Here is a 24,787-nt window from a genome sequence, read left to right as displayed (position 1 = left end):
GGCAAATACCCTCACTTTGTCTTGATTAATTTCTTGTGTGTTTCGATACACGCAGAGGACGTGTAGGAAAATAGAAAAACAGAAAAATAAAATCCCAGGGCATGACAATATCATGGCACAAATTTGGCCCGTCACTGTTACACGGTAAAGCCACAAATTTGGCCCGTTGCTGCTACCGGGTTAAAAGCAAACTTATCCTTTTCTTTTCCTGAAAAGGTTCCACATTGAAGAGGGAGAGGTTTTCTTCACTTCAGTTCAAGTTTGTCATTACATCCAGGAATTTATTAGATGAAATATTACTAGCAAAGTCTCTTTGTGGAATTAAGTAATACTGATCCAAGTCCATGCTGGTTTGCAAAGAATATTCTACTTGGGAATCTAGTTCTTTATCAAAGTAATCTTCATCAATAATACTTAAATCATATTGTTCCATTAGAATCGAGGATTCGATTATTAATTTCTTCATCATAATTCTTGACTTGGGCTATTTCAGCTTCCATTTCCTTTAACTGGTTTGTACAGAAAGAAGGTGTCAACTGAGTAGCTTCATTCAATTCATTTAACTTCTTGATGTTAATTGTGACCTTGCATTTGTGAACGCCCCTTTTTCTGTGTAATGAACTGATCAACTTTTGGGGGTCAACCTCCTCATTCAGTTTTTCCTTACCAGATCCTGATATGATAAAAGATTTATTAAACTATGTTTACCAATAAATTTTAACTTTAAAATCACCTACTAAAATTCCTCAAATTATACACTGCACAGGAACTAAAATTATATAAAACCCGGTTATGTTCAGGGGAATATAACAAAGCATGCTCTCAGCTAGAGCAGTCCTTAGGATTCAATGCAACAACCCAGCACATTCAACTGAATGAGACCCAAGCCGTCACACCGAATCCAAATTACTTGTGGTGGCTGAGAGCGTACTTTATTCCTCCCATGATTGCCATTCGGTATCTCAGCAGGCCTTCCCTCTTTAGATGGACTCCATCCTCAAAATATTTGGGGTGATTCAAGTAGTTGGCCACCCCCAGCAGTATTTAATTGTCTACGAGTTTATGCTTTTTCGAGATTTTATTCAGATAATTAATCAACACCTGCCTCCGAGGTTAAACTCAACGGGCTTTGGTGTCCCGAACCTATTGCCAGCGGAGCAGAACCTTGGTTCTATTTGAACTGCTAGCTTCAGGCAGTTTGGGCCAACTACTTGATTTAACCTTGTGTAGAAGGCACTGGAGGAGGAACACAATATCACTGAAACATGGGCTTCCAAAATTTCTCTAAAAATAATCCCTAAAATAAGGAAAAGTCCCTGGTCTCTAAGGTAAGGAAAGTCCCTAACGTATACTTTTGTAATCTATTATAACTTAACCTAACAGCCACTACAGCCGGTCTGTTGACGAGTGTCGGGCGTGTCACCCCCCCCCCCACCTCCCCACCACCACCGCCCAAATCCGTCCCGCGCTGCGTAATTTTCAACAGCCCACACTTCATGTCGAATATATTTAAACTACCCCATCCGAACTTTACGTAACCTAACCTCTAACAGGGGGGCTTCGCCTCCTCCTTACCAAGGGGGCCTGTGCCCCCCCTGGACCACCCCCACATTATAACCTCCTAGGGAAAAGGACCCTAGAAGTAGAGCAACTCTAGGGAAATGTCATGTCGAATATATTTAAACTACCCCAACCGAATTTTACATAACCTACCCTCTAATGTGAGGCTTTGCCCCCCTCGACCCCCCTCCTAACCAAGAGGGGCTATGCCCCCCCCTGGAACACCCTACATTATAACAAAGGGAAAAAGACCCTAGAAGTAGAGCAACTCTAGGGAAATGTCAAGTTTCATAATTACATATGGTACAATACTGACGGTTAACCCGTCCACTTCTGGTAAGTTGATGCTAGATCATTGTTACCAAGTACTTTGGGGTACAAGATAAAATCAATTTGTGACAGCTGTGATCCAGCACAGACGCTCCTACTGTCAACTGACCCGGGAGTGACCTACCGATTGCTACCTATCACCCTGGCCTCTATTTTACTCAAACTCTGAGTAGCGCGCGTTGAACAGTATCCGGTGGGTTTCTGACACGTGCTTGTCACAGCTTGATGTGACCGCGACTCACCAAGCGCACGACACACACCCGTGTCATTGTTCGAATATGGTATATATCTGGTATAGAAATGGAAAGTAATTGGTCCTTTTGTCAAACTACATGCATACCAATAAAGAGGTTAAATACTCAGTTAACACTTACTGAGAGGTGAAGTAGAATTATATTTTGAGGACACTAAAGAAGTCTAAAGTGTCTGTCCATCCATCCCATCATGGCGGCTTGAGAAAAACTGAGCTTCTGAACCCGTCTATAGGTGTCACCCCTGATACACCGCCGCATAATAATATTTCAGGAATGTAGTCCTTTAAAATTATAAAATACAGATACTTGTGCCATTATTTGCTTTAATATAAAGAAGAAAATAACATAGAACTCTTAAAGACCGTTTTATGTCCGAAATCGTAATGATTCATGCGCATTCTGGATATTACTGACTTAGGAGCTAGTTTTCTGGTGTGTGGTGTAAGGCAGCTATGAGGCTCAGTCTGCTAAGGAAGCCCTCATGACACAACAACACTGGACTTAGAAATTTTCAAGGCATCCCCACATATTTAAGTCAGTGACGCAGTAAAAAGGTATGAATCGGTAACTAAAACCTTAAGGAGGGCGGCTACAGGGGGTCCTCCTGCGTATACGGTTCGTCCAATAGCTTTGAAGTTTTAGTATGTTGTTTGTAGGTGTAAAGGTATAATATTCTGTGAATTTCATTAAATTCGGGTGAAGTTTAGGAGAGACTCAAACAAAGCGTATTTTTATTTTTCTTCTTTCACAGACTTTATTTTTCAGTTAATCACCTTGAAAAAAAATACCATAGAAACTTTGTTTACCTATCTACATTTCCCAGCTAGAAAATTTTAGATTTTTTGTTTTGTCTTCGAAAAAAAAAAAAAAAAAATTTGTCACATAATTTTCTCCACTCTGTGTCCTGTTTTCTTTGGACATTTTTTGAAATTTTATAGCAGGCAAAAATTGTCCTTTAGCTGTAGTTTCAAATGATACCTAACAAAAGTCGGTCAGACTTTTTACCAATTTTGTGAAATTTTTTAAGTGTAAAAAACTACTTTTTGAGAATTGGCTCCTAAAGATTTTTTTCCATTTCATCCCAGTCCTACCATTTGTATTTATTTGATTGGCCTGAAATTTTCACAGATGATTGTATATACCTTTTTTAATTGTTGACTTACCTCAGAATAATAAGGAATCTGGTCCCCCTTTCTAAGAAAGTATTACTCACTCGCAGGTGAGGATGTCAGAAGGCGCCACCTTCCTCATTGTAGCCAGATTTTATCTAGAATCCTCCAGGCTGGTATGTCTCATCCTTCTTCTCTTTTCTTTGTCTTGGGTGCTGCATGCCTTGATCTTTCCCAGTCTAGCCACTGAAGGGATTCTTGCAATCCTGCTTCAAACCCGAGGATACGTAGTATGATGTTTCCATCGGTATACCAAAGTTGTGTTCCAGTGCTGAATGTTGGACCAGGAACATAACCCTCAAGCGGCCGTAAAACTCGATTTTCTGGCACTTGATCCAAACTTTGGAGTGAAGAGCTACGTATACAAGCATTGAATGATACCGCATGTGTTCGTGCGCGAGTCATGCTATGACGCAACCGCGCGGGACATTTAAAAATGACTTCCAGGGGGGAGGGGATTTAATTCTATGAAAACAAACGACCACATGGCAGTTTAAGATATCCTGGACACACTGAGCGAAAAAAACGCATTTGTCAAATTTAAAATATATTCGTCGAAAAATACCCCGTAGCCACCTCTCTTAACAAATGTGAAGGAAATTAAGTATCCTATTCACTCCACATGCTATTTTTCTGGTGTATTAGAAGCAGTAGTTAGATTGCTAAAATTATTCAAACGTCTACATACTTTTCACTGATGAGTCCAAGGCATCCCTTGAAGAGTCAGAGAGGGAGGGGGAGGTGTCCACCAGCCCTCTTCAAGCCTCTGTCTGCCCTGGCACATCCCACTCGCACTATGGCACTCCCGTGGCACATTGCACTGGCTGGCTTCACTGAGTCTCCATAGTCACACCACAAGCCCCTGAAAAAGAAAAAGTGGTTATTCTTACTAATTTGTCCGTGTCACGTGCAATAACGAAATTTGCATATTGTAGGACACACTGTGGCCTTGCCATATATCTGAAAATCTTTTGGGGGATAAGTCTGACATGGCTGTAATAGCTCCGAGAATGTGCTGCGTTGGGTGGCTTCGATTTTCTAAGTCTATTGTTATTGTTTCACGAGGGCCTCTATAGATAGACTGAGCCTCATAGCTGCCTTGCAGTACACCATATAAACTAATTCGTAAGTTAGTAATATACAGAACGCGCATGGATCATTACGATTTCGGACAAAAAACGGTCTTTACGAGTTCTACGTTATTTTTTTCTCTATAATCATGGCACAAGTATTTGTATTTTATAATTTTAAACGACTATACTCATGAAGTATTACTACGCGGGGTGTATCGTGCTGCCAGCCTGCCACGTAGGAAGCTTTCTGGTGGTCTTCCTCGGGGCGTCATGATGGATGGATACATTGACACTTAACTCTTCTTTAGTCTCCTCAAAATATCATTCTACTTCACTTCTTGGTAAGTGTTAACTGACTATTTAGCCTCTTTATTTGTATCCTTCAGGAGGCACCTTGCGCCACATTGCGTCATCAAATAACCCAACACCGAGTCCCTTCAATACCACCATATTCGAACAGGGAAAAGTTGAAAAGTTTCGTTTAGTCGGCGCAACATCTGTGGTCATAAAAAATACCAGAGATAGACAGAAGGGGAAGGAATTATAGGAGAAGGGAACAGATCCCAGGAGACAGGACACAACCCCCGATTAATACCTGGTACCCATTCACTGCTGGGTGGACAGGGGCGTAGGGTATCGGAAAAGCCACCCAAATTTTTCCACTCCGCCCGGGAATCGAACCTGGGCTCTCTCAGTTGTGAGCCGAGTGTGCTAACCACTGCACCACGAAGCTCCCTATATTCGAACAGGGACACGGGCGTGTCACATGGGATGCACTGTACACTTAACACTCAACAGCCTAGAAAGCGTTATACAGGTAACTCTCGATTTACGCGAGTTTGGTTTACGCGTTTTTTAAATAACGCGGGGTCCAAAATCCAAATAAATGTTTAATTTAGGCGTTTTTTTCACTTATACGCGATATTTTATGGAGTGGCCACCAGATGTCTCACACAACTGGACTCACACGGCCACACAGCTGAGGTCAGTTCTTCCCGCGCGCTACTTGAACAACAATACAGTACCCACGCTGCCACGCTGCTCAACAATAGGGGTGGGCAGGTACTGGTACCAGTACCGGTACTAACGGTACCAGCAATACGGTACAGTACTGGTACCAGACTGCTCGGTACCGGTACCAATACTAGCCAGCCCCTCATGGTGTCCCTCATTTCTTCCTCACACGAGAGAGGCTGAGAATGAGTGCCCGAGTGGATATCTCGGTTCTGGTGACACGCGGCATGCAGCTGTTTGTTGTGTGGGTGTGGCTGTGTGGTTTGTAAACAATGCAAATGGCGGCCGGGTTGGGATTGCGTGAAATAGCTCCTCGTACAAAACTTCTCACTAATATTAATAATTAATAATGAACACATGGACATTTTTTTCCAATATGATTTTTTATGTAGCTTGTACTGCTCCTTAGTCATACAATCTTAAGCCACCTGTGACATCAGTATCAAGATCATACAAATGGCGCCCGACGGAAAAACGGGATAACAGCAAGGCATGGACGCTCTTCCACTGATTTAATCTTTGTATAGTAGTTATTAGATCGCCCTGTATTCTATGGTAACATATTATAGGACAGCTACGGACTATGAAGGATTATAAACAATAATAAAGGTAAGTTTGTCGTTGTTATTGGATAGGACGAAAAACAGACCCTTAAAAACATCCCAAAGAAGAAAAAAATCACAAAAAATTTGTACATTCAGCGTATAACGCGCAGGGCTAAACTTTCAGGCATTTTTTATGTGAAAAAATGCGCGCTATACGCCGAAAATTTCGGTATTTATTTTTCGTCTGAAACCTACCTCTTGTTTGATTTACATTGTTTTTTAATTACGCGACCTCTTCAAGAACGCAACACTCGCGTAAATCGAGAGTTACCTGTATTGAGAGCCTGGGAACCTATGGGGAATCTGGGTTTTGGGTGTGAGAAGGCAAACTGACTGAAATAGGGGCCTCCAAAATTTCCCTAAAATCAGGAACAAACCCTAGTCCAGAAACTTTGAGGAAAGTTTCCTAAACCTATTTTTTTAATCCACCATATTCGAACAGTGACACGGGTGTGTCACATGGGATGCACTTCATTGGTGCCTCATGGCCGCATCAAGCTGTGACAAGCATCACAAAAAAAAAAAAAAAAAAAAAAAAAAAATGGAGGCCATAATGATACGTAGCAATCGGTAGGTCACTCCTGGGTCATTTGACAGCAGGAGTGTCAGGGTTGGATGACAGCTGTCACAAATCAGTTTATTTTGCACCACAAAGCACTCAGTAACAATGATCTAGCATCAACTTAGCAGAAGTGGACAGGTTAACCGTCAGTATTGTACCATATGTAATTGTTAATTAAACATTTATTTTTAAAAATATCTGGAATGATAGCCTTGATTGGGGTTGTGTTTTCAAATATTTGTTTCCTCTCATGGCAGGTTGCTAGCAACACGGGGAAATTTCCCCAAGTTAGGAAAAAGGTAAATGTGGAGATTCACTACGTGCCTCCAATATTGCCCCCACGAGAATAATAACCTTTCCAAGGTCTCACATACTGTTGCACTTCTCTAGTTTTACCAGCGCATCCAGGGGCGTAGCCAGGATTTCAGTTAGGGGGGGGCACAATCTTTACCAGTCTGTCTCAATACTGATAAGGATTTACACCAGTGGTTCTTTACCTTTTTCATCGTATGACCCCCTGAGACTCTCCAGGGTATTGCTGTGACCCCTATAATAAATTTTGTAATGGTGACCTTTGTGTAAAGGTAAGGTAAATCAAAACTATATGAAGATCCTGATTTATAGAAAATATTACAAATAAAAGACCTTGAAAAATGCCACAGATCCCCTACAAGTGCTATTTCAAAATCCATGGAACTAATGCACATAAAATAAAACCTACTTATTCAATCAGTTGGAGGATTGACGTCATTGTTTTGCAGCCATAAGTACATCAAAGCGAGGAGCAGTGCTCAACAGGCAACGCCTCATGTCGCAGTCAGTCACAAGTCTACTGCGTGCCTTCGTTTTCAGTGCCATCATTGATGAGAATCCAGCCTTGCAGTGATAGGTCGAGGTCCAGTATGGTCAGTGCACGCACCGAAAGAAGAGGATAGTCGTCATTCAGTGTCGCCCAAAATGTCGGAAGCTCTTGTTCAGAAAAATCGACTTTCAACTGAGTGTCCTCACAAATTTGAAGAAATTCTACCTTTGCAGCAACATCAGTATCACAGATGGCACTGTCCTTCACTGAGAAGGGTCTGGAGATCCACGCATCAGTACAGCGGTCATCCAGTCCTAGAAAGCAACTTTTGATGGCGTCATTCACTGGCAGAAGATGAGCTGAGATCTCCACACGGAAACTGCATTCAGCTTCTGCCATAGAATCTAGGATAGTTGTCATATGAGGGAAGAAAGTTGTGTCACTGTCCTGAACTATTTTCACGTAAAGTTGAATCATACACTTGAATACTGCCACTTTGTCACGAACTGTGTGCAGCATTGCAAGGTTTCCTTGGAGTGAAATATTCAGGGAATTCACTTCAGTGAAGAAATCAGCCAAGTAGGCAACCTTTGTTACGAAACAGTCATCTTGCATAATTTCGTGAAGATTTTCTTTCGAGGTATGACCTTCTTGCAACAGCATCATTATTTCCTCTCGAAGTTGCAGCATGCGATTCAGAACTTTGCCACGTGAGAGCCAGTGTACCTCCATGTGAAACAGGAGAACAGAGACGTCAGAGCCCATTTCTTCACAAAGCACTTTGAAAATCCTTGAAGTTGTTGCGCTCCCTCGGATATGGTTCACAATCTTCACAATGTCTGTGAGCACTTCTTGAAGTACAGGTGGGATAGTCTTCATCGCCAAAGCATAAAGATGAATCATGCAATGAGTGAAGGAGACATGCAGAGCGACATTCTTCATGAATCATGGAAGGAGCCCCATCTGTACACGGACCGACAAGTGCTTCCCAACTCAGCCCATGTTTAATAAGGAGAAAGGCTTCTAGGATTTTGAAAATATCTTCTCCACGAGTTGTTGTGGGCACTGGCTCAGAGTACAAGTACTCATCCTTCATACCTCCCTTGTCAAGGTAGCGAATATAAACAATAAGTTGGGAACATGAGGCAACATTTGTCGACTCATCCAGTTGCAAGGAATAAACAGGACTACTCTTCACAGCACTCACCAATTGCAGGAGAATATCCTCACTCATGTCCGAGATCCTACTTTTGACTGTATCATTCAAAAGGGAAATTGCCCTCAACTTGTGTGCCTGCTGTTCTACATGAATCACCTTCGTTGTTTCCAGAATGCAAGGCTTAATCAGATTTTCACCAATGGTATGAGGCTTCTTGGTCTGCGCGCTTTTTTAAAGCAATTCTGTATGAAGCCTCCAGCGCGCTGCTTTGTTCTGATGAGCGAACTGACCAGTGGAATCACTGTGACTGGCCTTCAGAGCAGCTTCTTTTCGCTTGAAGTAGTCCAAGCTTTTGTCCACCAGTTGGCTATGGTAAGACTCAAAATGAACCTTCAGTTTGCTTGGCCTCATACTTTCATGACTCAAAACCTTGGTGCAACTGCTGCACCTTGGGAGTCACAGCCAGGAGCAAAGCACATACAGACCCCCCGCCCCCAACCCCCGAAGCTATGATCTGACTGACTGACTGATTGTTGTTGATGTTTTCAGCAGCTGGCCGCTTCACATACATGAAATAAATTATTTTCTCCCAAACCCTCCGCGACCCCTCGAGAAACCCCAAACAACCCCCAGGTTAAGAATCACTCATCTACACTATTTGGGCAGTCACAGCCATGCACGGCATGTCATTCGCGAGAACTTCCAACAAACCCACAAAAAAGGAGTTCCTGAAGGGGGCACGCACTCTGTGCCCCCTGGCTACGCCCCTGAGCGCATCATACATGTGTAGGAGGTCCAAGGGGGGTTGTGCCACTCCTGGTTAGGAGGGGGGTCGACGGGGGCGAAGCCCCCCCGTTAGAGATTACGTTATGTAAAGTTCAGTTGGAGTAGTTTAAATATGCTCCCCCACCCAATAAACCTGATTTCCCACGGGTCTCCCAACATCATTAGAGATAGGGGATTAGGCCTTTATCTTTACTTTTAAGTACTTGTGTAGTGCGGCAACGGCCTGATGAGTGAGCCTCCCATAACCCATTCAGCGAATGGGGTACCTCTTTGGCCGACTCGGTAAGGAGTGGCTCTCCCGTCACGCTGGTCGCGGGTTCAATCCCAGGCAGCCGGGGAATACCCTCTCCTTGTTGTGATTAATTTCTCGAGTGTTTCGATACACGCAGAGGACGTGTGGGACCGAGAGAGTAATAGAAAAAAGAGAATAGAAAAAAAAAGAATAGAAAAAAAGAGAATAGAAAATCTCTTCATTAAACTGGTGGCATAGCGGTGAGCATCCTATCCTGCAGTTCTGTTGAGTTTCCCCGAAGGGGTAACAGGTAGGATGGCCCATGCTCTCCGAGGTTGATAGAAAACGGGAAGCGTTGGAGGTATGTCTCTACGGGGACATTGTGAAATGGTGCACCAAAATGGGTCACTGTTTAAAGGTCTCAACACACAGAAATTAATCTACTTAGGGGGGAAAGCCGTGTAGTGCGGCGACGGCCCGATGAGTGAGCCTCCTATAACCCATTCAGCGAATGGGGTACCTCTTTGGCCGACTCGGTAAGGAGTGGCTCTCCCATCACGCTAGTCGCAGGTTTAATCCCAGGCAGCTGAGGAATACCCTCTCCTTGTTGTGATTAATTTCTCGTGTGTTTTCGATACACGCAGAGGACGTGTGGGACCGACAGAGTAATAGAAAAAGAGAATAGAAAATCTCTTCATTAAACTTGCACCTTCATATTATGGTTGAGGGACATGTATTTCGTCCCTTATCTATAATATGGAGGCGTAATATCGTATTTTGGAGGCGCGGATCGAGTCAATCTCCACAATTACCCCTTAGCACAGGGGGACCGTTAGAAGGGGGGAATTGAGAGGGGCGCAGCCCCTCTCAACTTGGAGTAGTTTGAATATATTCAACATGCGGTGTGGGCCGTCGAAAATTGCGCAGGTATGCAACACAGGACGGAGTGGGGTGGCGGGGGCAGCCACTACACTGGGCATCTATGTTCAATGACACACCCAACACTCGTCAACAGACCGGCTGCGGCGGCTGCAAGGTTATATTGGAATAGATTACAAAAGTATGTGTTAGAGACTTTCCTTACTTTTGACTAGGGATTTTTCCCTAATTTAGGGATTTTTCTAGGGTAATCTTGGAAGCCCATTTTTCAGTGATTTTGCCTTTCCCCACAGGTCCCCACGCTTGTGTTGAGGGGTAGGGGGGGCTGGAGTGGCGGAGGGGGAGGCGGACTTCTTGGTAAAGAATTACGCGTCAAACCTGTGGCACCTCAGTCAAACACTTAGTCCTGTGGCACTGCCTTAACACACTGGCACTACCTTGGCACTATGGCACTACAGTTAAACCCCTGGCAGATCATACTGGCACTACAGTTAAAGCCCTGGCAGAGAATGTTACTACAGTCAATGCTGGAGTCCCTTGGAGTTTATGGGTATATATAATAAGTGTTGTTGTTTTTGGTACGGGCCGCAGCGACCTAGTCAGTCACCTGAGCCCTGGCGTGGTGATGTCCCTCGCCTTCTTGAGGGGGGAGCAGGTGACTCCCATCTTGAGGGGTGGACACCAGCAGCGTCGAAGATGGGCACATCCAGGCCCCAGCTGGGCCATATTCAGAAAGCAGGTTGTAAGCCCAAGGGTGTAACTCCTTACAACCTGGAGACTTACACCCTCCGGACAACCTGCGCTGCACCTGCATTCAGAAAGGAGGTTGCGGGGAGGGTGTAACTCAGAGAGGGAAGGTTGTAGCTCAGAGAGGCAGCTGATTGGGCGACGCATTCATGACGTCATTGTCGTGCCGTTCATGGGCACTCTTTTAATAAATTATGTAGGTTCATTATACCTCAAAGTAGAATTAATTATTGATCATTTAAACCACAGAGTAAAATTAGTAGTTTATTCACCCAGTCTTATAAGGCACCATTATCGTACACAGGATCATCACCTGTCCAAGTAATATAGGTAATGCGACTTTAAGAAAGTTACTTGAGGTAATTATTGTTTAGAGATTCTGATGGTGAACTAAGGGTCATAGGACAGGGTCCACTGATTAGAGGTTAGCTTATGTATCTTACATCACTAATTACACTTATCAATACCGTGAACACGGGTTAACATTAACACCGTAAACTAACATGCTCACCTGGCAATAAGTAGCACCGACATAATAATTGTTTCCACCCACACGGGGAAACACAGACTCCACCATTCCACACCTTAATTAAGTCCTATCTAAAACTAGTGAGTGTTTGCGCTTATCCATTGTTACCCCTGAGAACGACACACATACCACCCTTTAGGCCTTCTCCTTCCTTCCTCTCTTCACACACCCTGCCACAGGCAATCCCCCACAACGCAGCTTCAAAGTAGTAGTAGTAGTAGTCGGTCGGGAGTTTTGCCTTTGTAACGGCACTCCCTGATGTGTCTACTGTCTGGGTCTATTGTTTTCCTTTTTCTTTCATTCTTTTTTCTCTTATTGTCCAAAACTTGTGTACTGTTGTTTTCGTTTGTTCGGTGTGTTCATTTTCAAATAAAATTTTTCCAATGGTGTCGTCCTCTTCTTCCTCGTAAGGCTGTTGCAGCCTCACGCACTTTATTCTTTCCTCTGCATAGGCCGGGCACCAGAGCAGGAAGTGTCGCAGGTCTTAGTGTTCAGCTTCACATGTCACACTTGGTTTCCTCTTGCCGGTGTCTGTTTCTGTCTTTTAGTTGCATGTTGTTTGTCCTGCATCTGAATAGCACTTCTGAGGCTTGGTTGTTGGTGTATACCTCCTCTTGTCCTCCCAACTCCTGTCTCCATTTTCTATATATCTTAAGGCTTGCTTTCTCATTCATTTGCCTCTTCCACTCTCTTGTAACCACCTCTCTCATTCTCTGCTTTATACTCTCCTTTGTCTCATTCCTCACACTCACACTCAGTCCCTCTGTTGCTCTCAATTCAATCGGGGCAGCCAGATTTGGAAGGCTCCTCAACAACGCCGTACGTAACGCCCGAACAACAAAAAACGACTCTCAGCCACGTCCTTCCATCCCGCCCGTGTAAATAGACACCTCACACCGCAACAGACTCGTAACATTGAACCCTCCAGTAACTCTATTACCAAGCTTCAAGATAACCTAAGAGTCCTTAGTTTCAATGCGCGTAGCCTAAGAAACAAATTTGATGAACTGCGATGTCTTGCTCTGACAGAAAACTTTGACGTAATTGCTATAACCGAAACATTTATCGACACCACTAATATTGATTTAAGTTCCGAATACAACATAGATGGCTACAGATTCTTCAACAATGATCGTGTAAACCGTAGAGGGGGTGGTGTCGCCCTTTTTGTCAAAAGCTACTTGCAACCTACTGACAAAACACCAAGAAACAGTAACGTTGAACATTTGTGCGTGCGAGTAAACATTGCAAAAGTCAATTTAAATATATCTGTCACTTACAGGCCTCCGGGGCAATCACTTGATGGCGATCTTGAAATGTACAGCGTCTTAAGGCAGTCACTTAATAACAGCGACTCACTGATACTAGGAGACTTTAACCTCCCCCATATCGACTGGGCGACACTGTCGGGTACAGAAGGTGAGTCCCATAGAATGATCGAATTTCTAGAGGAAAATTATCTAAGCCAAATGGTTTCTGAACCAACTCGACAAAATAACATACTTGACCTTGTTATAGCGACCCAAGATAACCTAGTCAGTAATGTCACGGTAGGAGAACACCTCGGTTCCTGCGATCATAAACTAGTGCGCGTTGACATTAGAGCTCAAACATCGGTGACTGAAAATAAAGTTAAGGTGCCCAATTTCAAAAGAGCCAACTTCGTAGAAATCCGACGAAAACTAATAGATATGCAACTATCAGATGACGGCAATGCAGAGGACGCCTGGCTAAACTTTAAAAATCACTTACTCACTCAGCAGGACACATTTGTCCCCTTGTGCGAGAAGCGAATTAACACTAATAAACGTCCACCTTGGTTTAATAGCGAAATTAAACACTCAGTCAAGGAGAGAAAATTGTCTTACAGGTTAAAGAAAGACCAAAGCACGCCCGAAAACATTAGACTTTACAATGATGCAAGGCGACGAGTAAAAAGATTAGTGCATCAGGCAAAGCGTAGATATGAAGAAAATATTGCAGCCAACTGTAAAATAATCCGAAATCCTTCTTCAGTTACATAAACAACAGAAAGGCGATCAGAAGTGGAATTGGACCTTTAATAAACAGCGACGGTGCACTAGTGACTGACAGCCAACACGTTGCAAACCTATTAAATAATTACTTTTCCTCGGTGTTTAATAATAACAGTCCTCCCACCACCACCACCAACACCAGTATTAATGTAAATCCTGAGCATGCATTGTCTAACTTTGAAATAAAACCCGATGAAGTCCTTAAAGCCCTCAAATCACTTAAAACAAATAAAAGTCCTGGACCTGATAAAGTATATCCAACTCTGCTGAAAGAAACAAAGAGCGAAATACTCTCCTCCCTCACAACCGTATTCAATATGTCCTTGCGACAAGGCATTGTCCCTTCAGATTGGAAAAGGCTAACGTGACACCGATTTTTAAGAAAGGAGACAAAAAAGTACCAGGTAATTACAGGCCCATTAGTCTAACTTCGGTTGTAGGTAAGCTACTTGAGGGCATAATTAGAGACAAAATTGTGAGTTACCTTGAAAGCCACTCATTAATTGGGGACTCACAACATGGCTTCCGAAACAAAAGATCCTGCCTATCAAATCTATTAACCTTTTATAACGACCTCTTCACTGTTTATGACGTAACCAAATCACTGGACGTAGTCTATCTTGATTTCCAGAAAGCGTTTGATAAAGTCCCGCATCATAAATTACTTTACAAATTAAAACAAATAGGTATTGACGGTCAGGTAAACCAATGGATCGCGAATTGGTTGAGCAACAGACAACAAAGAGTAGTGATTGACGGATTTAACTCAGAGTGGGCGCCTGTCACTAGTGGCGTCCTCAGGGCTCGGTTCTTGGCCCAGTGCTCTTCATTATTTACATCAACGACGTGGATGTTGGACTCAATAACCGCATTAGTAAATTTGCAGACGACACAAAGATTGGTAACTCGGTTCTCACTGACGAATACAGGCAAAGCCTCCAAGAGGATTTGCACAAAATTTCAGCTTGGTCGGATAGATGGGAGATGCCCTTTAACGTAGACAAGTGCCAGGTCCTTCAAGTTGGAACGAGGAATAAAAAGTTTGATTACGAAATGCGCGGCGTTAAACTCAAAAGCGTTCAATGCGTCAAGGACTTGGGGGTCAAAATCGCGTCAAACCTCAAATTCTCACAGCAATGCATCGATGCAGCAAATAAAGCGAACAGAATGTTGGGCTTCATTAAAATAAACTTTTTATTTAAGAATAAAGATGTAATACTCCCTCTATACAACAGTTTAGTCAGACCCCACTTGGAATATGCGGTACAGTTTTGGTCTCCTCACCATGCAAAGGATATTGCTAAATTAGAAGGTGTTCAGCGTCGGGCAACGAAAATTATCCCTTCCTTGCGCAACAAATCCTACGAAGAAAGGCTTTCTACCCTTAACATGTTCTCTCTTGAGAAACGTCGCCTCCGAGGAAAACTGATCGAATGTTTTAAAATACTTAATGGTTTCACGAATGTAGACAGATCAACATTGTTTATGATCGATGACACTTTGCGCACGAGGAACAATGGCGTAAAACTCAGATGTAGACAAGTAAATTCAGACTGCACCAAATTTTTCTTCACCAACGTTGTAGTGCGAGAATGGAATAAGCTCCCATCATCAGTGGTCCAGTGTAACACGATTGACTCCTTCAAAAATAAGCTCGACCGTCACTTCCTTCAACTTAATATCAACTAGAGTAGAAATGCAACGTTTTGGAGTCTTCTGATTAATGTAAAATCACTTAGGTTTAAGGACAGACCACCAAGTCTGGACCATGGGGTCTGTGTGGTCTGATTTTCTATGTAAATCTATGTAAACAAACCTTTCACCCACCTACTTTGTCTCTTCTCTATCATCTCCTCTCCCACCCTTCTCACCAATTCGTTTCCTTCCACAAGAACATACCTTAAGTACTTCCACTGTCCCTCCCTTATCCTGTTTTTAACACTGGAGCTTCCTATCTCCCCCCTGAGTGCTGCTTCCTGTGCATACATCGGTGCCCTCAAAAGTGTTTATGATCTTGATCTTGATCTTGATGTCACAGGTGGCTCGGGATTTCTCCCCAGCCAGGCCTTTATATCGGCAGCTCCTGTGAAAAGAAAACAAAACATGCGGGAAGTCAATGTTCTCGGGGCAAGATATCATTCCCTACATCTTTCACGCCACATGCCCTCCAAGAACTCTTTCACTGCCTCAATCACTCGTCCACTCGTCTCTCCACTGAGCCCCAGCAGCAGCACCATCCACTCCCTTCCAGTCCTCCCGTTTACATCACGTCCCATCTCGCTCAAAAACACATGCATCATCTTCGTTCTCTCCCTGTCATACTTCTTGCATTCCAGCACTACATGCTGCACAGTCTCGTCCACACCCCTGTCACACATCTGGCATACTTTGCTGCGGGACTCAGACCATCTATAGTTCCTTGCATTCACATCCAGACACTGCGCTCTAGCACGGAAAAGAAGATCACCTCCCAGGCTTCCCTCATACCACACCTCACACTTTGGGGCCTCTTTCTCCCTATACCAGTCGAGAGTTTCCTTTCTTTCCATCTCATTCTTCCACTTGCTCAATCCCTCATCTTTAACTGCCATATCTATCACATTCTTCCACTTTCTTACATCCCACTCAAACCCCTCCATTTCTGTTTGTTATTCTCCATTCAAACACATTCTGTCTATCTTCAAAGGGTCGGTACACCCACCTACTTAGCATAACATTCTTGTCTATCATTCGCCCACATTTATTCGCCCATTTGCCATCTCTTATACTCCACAAGTATACTTTCCTTGCTAATCTTGCATCCTCCATTTGTTCCAGTCTCACTTTATATCTCAAGGTTGCCTTTACTAGTCTTTCCTAAACGTGCTCCATCCCATGTCCCCCCTAAGAGCCTCTACTGCTGCATACCTTGGTGCATTCAGTGCCATTCTTGCTACCCTATTCTGCCCCACTTCCAATTTTTCTATCTCACTGTCATTCCATGTCATCACATCCATTCCATACATAATGCTCGGGACAGCCACACTCTTCCAAACCTCACGGATGACATCATACTTGCTCGCTCTCATCCTCGCTGCACTCCCTAAACGGCCTACCCACTGGTTTGCCATACTTATCTTTACATTCTTGGCCCTGCCGCATCCATTTACCTCCATCCACACCCCTAGATACTTGTATTCTTCCGTCTGTTCCAACTCATCCCTTCCAGTCTCCAAGTTGTTTCTCTCTCATCCTCTGACCTATTCACTATCATTACTTTGCTCTTCTCACTACTGAACCTAACCCCAAAATCCCTTCCATAACCCCCTACCACATCTAGGAGACTCTGTAGTTCTTCAGCAGACTCACTCATAACCACCACATCATCCGCATACAACAACACACATACTTTATCCTCTCCAATTCTCACTCCTGCATTCATTCTCCTCATTCTGACTGCTAATTCCTCTGTGAAAAGACTAAATAATGTTGGTGATAATATACAGCCTTGTCTCACTCCTCTTTCACTCTTCACCCAACCTGTCTCTAGATCACCTAGTCTATACTTTGCTCTTGTACCTACATACATACTTCTAATTATGTTAACAATCTTATCACTCAGCCCAACTTTTTCAAGCACTCTGCATAACACATCTCTATTCACCCTGTCATAAGCTTTCTCTATATCTAGGAAGCCTAAGTACAGTTTCCTCCTCTCTATTTCCTTTCAATCAGCTCATTTACAACAAACATATTATCTTCTGCTCGCCTGTCCACTCGGAATCCGTTCTGCTCCTCACCCAGCACCCTGGCACTCTCAATCCATTTACACAACCTTTCATTCAACACAGCACTAAAGATTTTTCCTATTGAGTTTACCAGAGAGATTGGCCTATAGCTGCATGTTGGCCTTGGTCTGGGCGACGCCCAGCCTCCCATCTGTCAGGCTTGCCTTTGGCGCACCTGAAAGGGGCGATGTCGCTCGTGAGAATCCAGTCTCAGTTATAGTATTATAGCCAAAGTGAGTTGAACTCCGTGAACAGTTCTTTCCTCACCTGAAAGGGGCGATGTCGCTCGTGAGAATCCAGTCTCAGTTATAGTATTATAGCCAAAGTGAGTTGAACACCGTGAACAGTTCTTTCCTCACCTGAAAGGGGCGATGTCGCTCGTGAGAATGAGCTCGCTCCCACAATCTAGGGCGAGCAGGGGGCAAGCTAGGGGCATTAGTCTCGGCCCCAAAATGCCTTGGTGTGACGTCACGGAGTGACAAACTGGTCGCAGGGTAGGCCTGCTTGAGACCTATTGTAACGTACCCGCCGGCATACCAACACCGCAGAAGCCAGTTAAAAGCCAACTGGGAAAATTGGGAATACACCCCTGTACATGGCCATGGTTATTTACCGGATCCAGTTTCTCCTCAGCCGAAACAATACCCGTAGCAAAAAAAAATGTCAGATTTATAATCAGCACATCGAAATCTATCAGAAAAAAGTAGTTTCAACCCCAAAATCATATTCTGACCAATGTGATAATAATACCGAAAAATACATACGAACAATAGACTTACCAATAAGACTTACCAATAAAATCCACGGGATTTACATATGATCTACATTGATCCTGTTGCCCGCCTTCATATTCATCTGTGTTTTGTGTTTGTCATATTTGTTTTTGAATGATGTGGATGTAGCATTTACTACGTGTTCTGGTAGTGAGTTCCATGTATTTATAACTCTGTGCGTGAAAGTGATTGATTGATTGATAGTTTATTGTTGCAGGTAAACAACAAGGGAGAAGGGAGGAACATGCCATCCCAACCCCCAGGCAGGACAGAGTGTGATTATACAACTATTAATACATGTGTAGGTAGCACCATGAAATTAAAAAGATACAATGGTAGGAAGGAAAGCACAACAAGGGAGGGGGCAGTACCTCCCCCTGGACAATAAGACAATAAAATGTGGGGACGGAGAACATTGCCCAAGCACTAGATGGGAATGAATACAGAGATAGAGTAATACTAGTCCTTAAAGTAAAATACTGCAGAGATCACAGCCTTGTATAGCACGGCAGTAGTTCAGGCTGCCACACACGGCATCACCACCTTGGGGCAAACTGAGGGTGTTCCTTGAGGATAGCAGGGAGGACATCATGGTTCAGGAGCCAACAAATTGTCTGGGGCAGGTCAAGGCAGTCCCGTGGCTTAAACTTAGCAATGAGAGGGCATTCCATGACATAGTGATGCAGTGTGTGGCCCCTCGGCCTGGCACAGAGCGTGCAGCAGACACCAGGGGAGTTACTAACCTCCCAGTAGTACCTATAGCCTAGCCTAAAGCGCATTGCTACCACATCCTGAGGGGCACTGTGTCGCCCATAGGGGTAAACACAGCGCTGGGAGACACTAACATAGTGGAGGCTGCTGGCGCTGCCATTGTCACAGCAGTGTCTGAGTTGGGTAGCAATGCTATCACGTGAATAATGCCTAAGTCTAGTCTTAACATAGCTAAGCGTATAGTCAGTGCCAGGGTCCACTGTGTCATCCTGAAGGGCTCGTCGAGCAAGGCAGTCTGCCTTCTCATTGAGCTGGATGCCCACATGAGAGGGCACCCAGGTGAAGTGGACCGTGGCACCTGCGGCCTCAAGGGCACGGACGGCAGTCAGGCACTTAGCTACAAGATCACAGTCGGCAGGGAGGAGGACACAAGTTCATGCAATGCAGCCTGGCTATCGACAAACAAGTAGACATTTTCGTGCAAAGCTGCTACAGTGTGGAGAGCCTCAAGGATGGCATACAGCTCAGCCGGGTCGAGGACAGGTACCCCGGCAGCCGCCTGGTAACCTCAATGTCAGTGTACTGGGTGGGGGAAGCGTAATCCCGGATAAACACGCCACAGCCCGACCTGCTGCCATCTACGGAGCCATCACAGTACACATGGACAGCCCGAACACGGGGGTACTTGGACAGTTTGACCATGAAGTGATCCTGGAGGACATGGGAAGCCAATCACGTTTAGGGAAAGGTAGTTGTTCAACGTCTACACTGACACGATAGGGAGGCCAGGCAGGTTGGGCCGGGGAGTAAACTAGGCCTAAGCACGCTTCTAACACACCCGTCTCTGCTAACATGAGATAAATTTTCCTAAGGTAGGAGGTAACAGGAGCCCTGGAGTCACGGTGCAGAGTTACCAGTGCCTGGTGAAGGGCACTGCACCAGCACGAAGCAGGCGGCTGACGGTGCGACAAGTAATTTCCCAGATTCTGTCCTCAACACGAGGCAGATTCAGTTCTGCCCTCATGACCTCTAGTTTTGCAGTTCTGCGGCACCCCAGAATGAGGCGCATGGCCTCAGGTTGAAGAAGTTCCAAGGCGAGAAGCTGCGCCGCACTAAACTGTACCAAAACAGGCGCAGCATAATCAATGAGGGACCTGACGACAGAAAGGTAAAACATCCTGAGGACAGGGATGCCGACTCCAAGGCCCCTGTTAGCCAAAACCTTAAGAGGAGCTAACCTAGGAAGGCAGATGTTCTGAACATGATTGACGCTCTGCACAGATTTCTGGAAGCTGACAGGGGCGCCTAAGTACTCGTATGTAGGAACTCTAGCTAAAGGAGTGCCATTAATGCTGGGCTTATGATAAACTCTCTTCCCACTGGCTTGAAATTTCGTCTTAGTTTCATTGATGACAAGGCCCATTTGTTCACACAGCGCTGACAGCTGCTCCAAAGCTAAACTGAGAAGAGCAGGACTGCTGCATTGCACAAGGATGTCATCTGCATAGATAATGACCTGAGTATTGCCCGGAAAGGGCCACCGAGCAATTTTGTCCATTAAACTGTTGAAAAGAATGGGTCTGAGGACACCCTTGCGGTGTGCCCAGCTCAAACACTTCCTCCGTGGAGGTAGCACCCTGGAAGACCACTTGCGCCCTCCTACCATACAAATAGTCCCTGATCCAGCTTAAGAGTCTTCCACGGACACCCTGCAGAGTGAGTTCCTCCATTATGACATCCTTGTTGGCCCTATCAAAGGCCCCTTTTAAGTCCACAAAAGCGCGACAATTCACGTCTGGATTACTAAGGCACTTAAGAAAACAGTCACTTGTGGAACGGCCCTTCATAAACCCATGTAAGTTTGGGGAGAGCCGGTCCCCCAGCTTATAGAGAAGTCTGTTCAAGATCACCCGCTCTAACAGTTTACACACACAGCTCGTCAAGGAGATAGGGCGAAAGGTGCCATCACCCTTGGGGATGGGACCGATCAATGCAGCTTTCCACGGAGGGGGGAGGCAACCAGCGGCAAACGACATGTTGAACAGGTCAAGCAGGGGTTGTCGCCTTGCACAACGAGTAAGGCATTAAGAATGTCGTAAGTCAACCCGTCGTGGCCCGGGGCTGTCGACTTGCCATGTTTGACGGAAAGAAGGAGTTCATCGTGGGTAATGGGGACACATGTGTCATCCAGAAGTGTGACGTGGTGCTGAACGAGGGCCATCCGCCGCTCCCTGTGGCGGGCAAGGTCGGCCTGGTGTTGTGCAGGGAGACCACCAAGGGAGGAGGCCCTCTGCCACTGGCGCATCAGGTCCTGGGCCCGGCCCGCAGGGTCAGGGTCACTCACCAGCCGTTTGGTCCTCCCTCTCACCCTGTTGACATGGTGCCAAACCTCCCGCAGGGAGCGGGTCTTGCGCACGCTGGCAAGGAAGGCGACCCAGTGTCGTGACCGGGCCTCTTGTCTGAGTTCAGTGAGGTGGCGCGCCACAGCGACCATGGCATCGCGGGCAGCCCGATCGGCGGGGTCCTGCTGCCAGCGCCGCTGGTACGAGGCAAGGGTCCGCTGACAGTTGGAGACAGCCGGGTCCGAGGCGTAGGTCTGCAGGCGGCGCTTGGCGGGCCTTGGAGGGGCCCTGCCAGCTGCAACAAAACTCTCGACGGTGTCCAGCAGGCCGTGGTACAGCGAGGCGGCGTCGGTAAAGGATCTCTTCACAGTATGGTACCACACCCCGACTTCGGCAACGAGGCGCGGCATCCGGGCAGCAGGGACAGCCAACCGCTTCCGGGACACAGCAGGGGCAGGCTGGATCGGGATGGTCGTCTCCAGGGCAAAGTGGTCACTCAGCAAACACCTGGAAATAAGGGCCTGGGCAGTAAAAGCTGGCATGTTAAAAAGAGTGACATAGTCTAACCTGCCCCCCTGAACATGTGTGGGCACATTATCCCCCGTGAGGACAGCCGTCTCGGAGGCATCAAGGAAGGCCTTCCAGCGGACACCATTGACATTATTGGTGCGGTGACTATCAAGATCTCGGTGGCGTGAGTTAAGATCCCCCACAAGAACAGTCGGCTCCTCATGAACATAATCAGGAAAGTTAGCAAGATTTAAAGCCCCCGCAAGAACATACGTGTTAACAAAAAATAGGGTTTCACCCATATGGAGTAAAGAAACAGTGATATATTCAATGCCCTCATTAATACCCATGTCCTCAAAAACTATCGCCGTCCCCTGTCTGACATACGTAGCCATCCCCCGGGTACTGCCTGCTGCGCCATCTAAGACATATAAATCATACCCCCTCAGGTCCGACACCCGTGGCCCAACCTCCTGAAGAGCAACGATATCTGGCCTATGAGTGATGACATAGGAGTGAAGGTCAGTGAAGCGGGCATGTAGCCCGTTGACATTCCAAGTTAAGAGGCGGACACACTCACTGGTCAGGAGGGGGTGGTTGCCGGTCAAGGAGTGGGGTGATCCGATGATGGAGCTCAGCCACCTGCTGAGTCAGGGAAGCAAACTGCGCCAGCAGCACCTGGAGTGTGGCCTCCCACTGCAGTGGAGGATCAGCGGGTGAAGGTGAAGGACCCGTCTGGCCATGGCGAGGTTCGGCCGTTCCCTCGGCAGCTGCAGTCACCACAGCCGGTGGGGTTGCAGGGGTGTTCTGCATCTGGCCCGCAGGGGGAACCACACTGGCCCCACTATCGGCGTCCATGGCCTCACCAGCAGACGGCAGGGCAGGGCACGGGGCTGAAGCTGGAGCAGGGGCCGGGATGGAGGAGAGCTCACGCACAGGCGGGGGCGTGGAGACTCGCTGCTCCAAGGCCGCCACCCTGGAGATCGTTGCAGCCAGCGTCTCCTGCAGCTGGGTGACTGCAGCGAGGATTTGATGGAGGACAGGGGTCGACCCATCGACAGCGGGGGACTGGCAGCCGGCACAGGGGGACGGTAGGCTGTGGCTGGGGTGCCGGAGCAGGAGCCTGGAGAGGCACAGGGGTGGCAGTGGGTGAGGCTGGGGCAGCAGGGGCGGACGAGCCCGGCAGGGGCGGAAACTCGGACGTTGTGGGAGCCCCCCGGGCCCAGGCCGAGGACTGAGGGAGAGGAGCAGGGCGGAACACAACCCTAGGGCGGCCTTGCTGAGGGTGGTGGTCAGGCGCCGCGACCCGAGATGGTTTAGGCTTCATCGGGCAGGAGTGGTAGTGGGCGTTATGCTCACCACCACAGTTGCAGCACTTACGGGGGACGGTGTGCCCGCCTGGATCTTTTGGAGGCACAGAGCTGATTTGTGCGTGCCTGCACAATACCGGCACCGAGGGGCCGATCTGCAGCGCCACTCCTGATGGCCCCACCGGCAACAGTGGCGACAGATGTCGGGCTCCGCCGTGTAGGGCTCCACAGCCTTACGACCCACCCCGAGGAGGTGCACCTCTGTCGGGACGTGGCCAACCACTGCTCCAAGAAGCTGCGGGCGAGGGGCCGTGCCCGTATACCTGCGCTTTAACCACAGAAAGTTGTCTGGGGTCTCAATGAGGTTGGCATTCATGTAGAGCGGCACATTGTGGATGATGACAGTGTGCTGCCGCTCCGCTGCATTTTCGACCAAAACTACGTCGAGGAACCCCTCAGTGAGGAGCCGCTTGTAGAAGGCGACGTCGTCCCTGACCGTGAGATAAGGTCGGAGCCTACCCTCCTTGAAGAGCGGCTCCAACTCACCGTGCTGCTTCAGTAGAGATGCAAACCACGTGTATTGCTGGGCTGGTGTCAGCCCGGCCTCGGCGGGGAAGTCTAGGCGGCGGCGGGTGGGTTGGCGCGGGGCCGCGGCTGGGTGCGTGTCCTCCAGGGGCACCTCACCGTCGACCAGGACAGTTTCAGAGCTACCAGACTGCACACCCTCCATGGGTGCGGTGGCAGCTTTAACAGGAGAGGCAGTGGGGGAGAGGCAGCCAGGATTATCCGGCTTGAGCCGCTTGCTAGCGCTGGCCACGTGGTCCTCCGAACAAAGGCCAGGGTCAAGTTCGGCAGAGTCGGCCATCTCTTCAGTCTCCTCAGACCACAGGCGCCGTTCCTCAGGGGCAGGACACTGCCCGGAAGCCGCCGAGTAGGGATGGTCGTTAGCCATGTCCTCTAGACACCGTTTATTCCGTGGAAGGCAGGGCATCCACGGACGGAGCACAGGACAACGCACGTCTACACAGCACGGCCGTGTAGACGAGACTGGGCGTGAAAGTGTGTTGTGTTTGCGTTTTGTTGCATCTCTGTTTGTATATTTGTTTGGAGTGGCCACTTCGTGTTGTGTTTGTGGTTTGGAAAAGTGTGTGTTTGTCAATGTTTTCCATGCCACTCATTATTTTGAAGACTTCGATCATGTCCCCTCTCTCTCTCCTATCCTCCAGCTTGGGAATATTAAGTCTTCTCAGCCGCTCTTCATAAGGGAGGTTCTTCAGTGATGGGATAATTTTGGTGGCTCTTCTTTGTACTTTTTCTATTCTATTGATGTTTACTCTACCTTGTGGACTCCACACTTGCACAGCGTATTCCAGATGGGGGCGTATGTATGTTCTGTATACACTGACAAAGCCTTCCTCTGTCCAGTGCTTGAAAGTACATTTGAGGAGGCCTAACATGCTATTTGCTTTCGATGTTATATTTTCAATGTGATGCGTAAATTTTAGATCTTCTGAGAACAGAACACCCAGATCCTTTTCTTATGTTATTTGATTTATGTAGATGTCTTCCATCTTGTAAGGGTGTCTGTTATTATGGTGGCCAATGTGCATCACTTTACATTTGGGGATGTTGAATCT

General features: G+C 46.6%; 1 protein-coding gene and 1 long non-coding RNA gene across 3 annotated transcripts in view; both read right to left on the bottom strand.

Annotated features, from left to right (window-relative positions):
* Positions 1-15,740, bottom strand: part of LOC126996646 (uncharacterized) — a 30,306-nt gene extending 14,566 nt beyond the window's left edge. Inside the window, exons 1-2 of one of the 2 annotated variants that reach the window (XR_007751321.1) lie at positions 15,637-15,740; positions 4,002-4,175 (exon numbers count right to left, since the gene is read on the bottom strand). This is a non-coding gene — a long non-coding RNA (uncharacterized LOC126996646). Of the gene's footprint in view, positions 1-4,001; positions 4,176-11,032; positions 12,479-15,636 lie in introns of those variants that run through there. The other variant, XR_007751322.1, reaches the window with a different exon arrangement.
* A 5,235-nt stretch (positions 15,741-20,975) lies between these two features.
* Positions 20,976-24,102, bottom strand: LOC126996359 (uncharacterized). Its single transcript, XM_050856732.1, has 3 exons — positions 23,294-24,102; positions 22,421-23,161; positions 20,976-21,837 (listed from the first exon to the last, which is right to left on the bottom strand). The coding sequence occupies exons 1-3, from the start codon at positions 24,100-24,102 to the stop codon at positions 20,976-20,978; spliced, it is 2,412 nt and encodes an 803-aa protein (XP_050712689.1).
* Between the last annotated feature and the right edge of the window lie 685 nt (positions 24,103-24,787).

Source organism: Eriocheir sinensis, chromosome 10, assembly GCF_024679095.1.
Source record: "Eriocheir sinensis breed Jianghai 21 chromosome 10, ASM2467909v1, whole genome shotgun sequence".
In the NCBI taxonomy this organism is placed as follows: Eukaryota; Metazoa; Arthropoda; class Malacostraca; order Decapoda; family Varunidae; genus Eriocheir; species Eriocheir sinensis.
The sequence above is the reverse complement of the archived record's forward strand: the minus strand, read 5'-3'. Positions and strand labels throughout refer to the sequence as shown.

What these genes read in the sequence shown, in the direction of transcription:
- LOC126996359 (XM_050856732.1), bottom strand. Translation starts at nt 24,102, where the DNA reads ATGGCTAACGACCATCCCTACTCGGCGGCTTCCGGGCAGTGTCCTGCC. An exon ending in CGCTGCAGATCGGCCCCTCG is followed by an intron (nt 23,162 to 23,293) that starts GTGCCGGTATTG and finishes TGCCCGATGAAG; the next exon opens with CCTAAACCATCTCGGGTCGC. An exon ending in CAACCACCCCCTCCTGACCA is followed by an intron (nt 21,838 to 22,420) that starts GTGAGTGTGTCC and finishes CCTTATTTCCAG; the next exon opens with GTGTTTGCTGAGTGACCACT.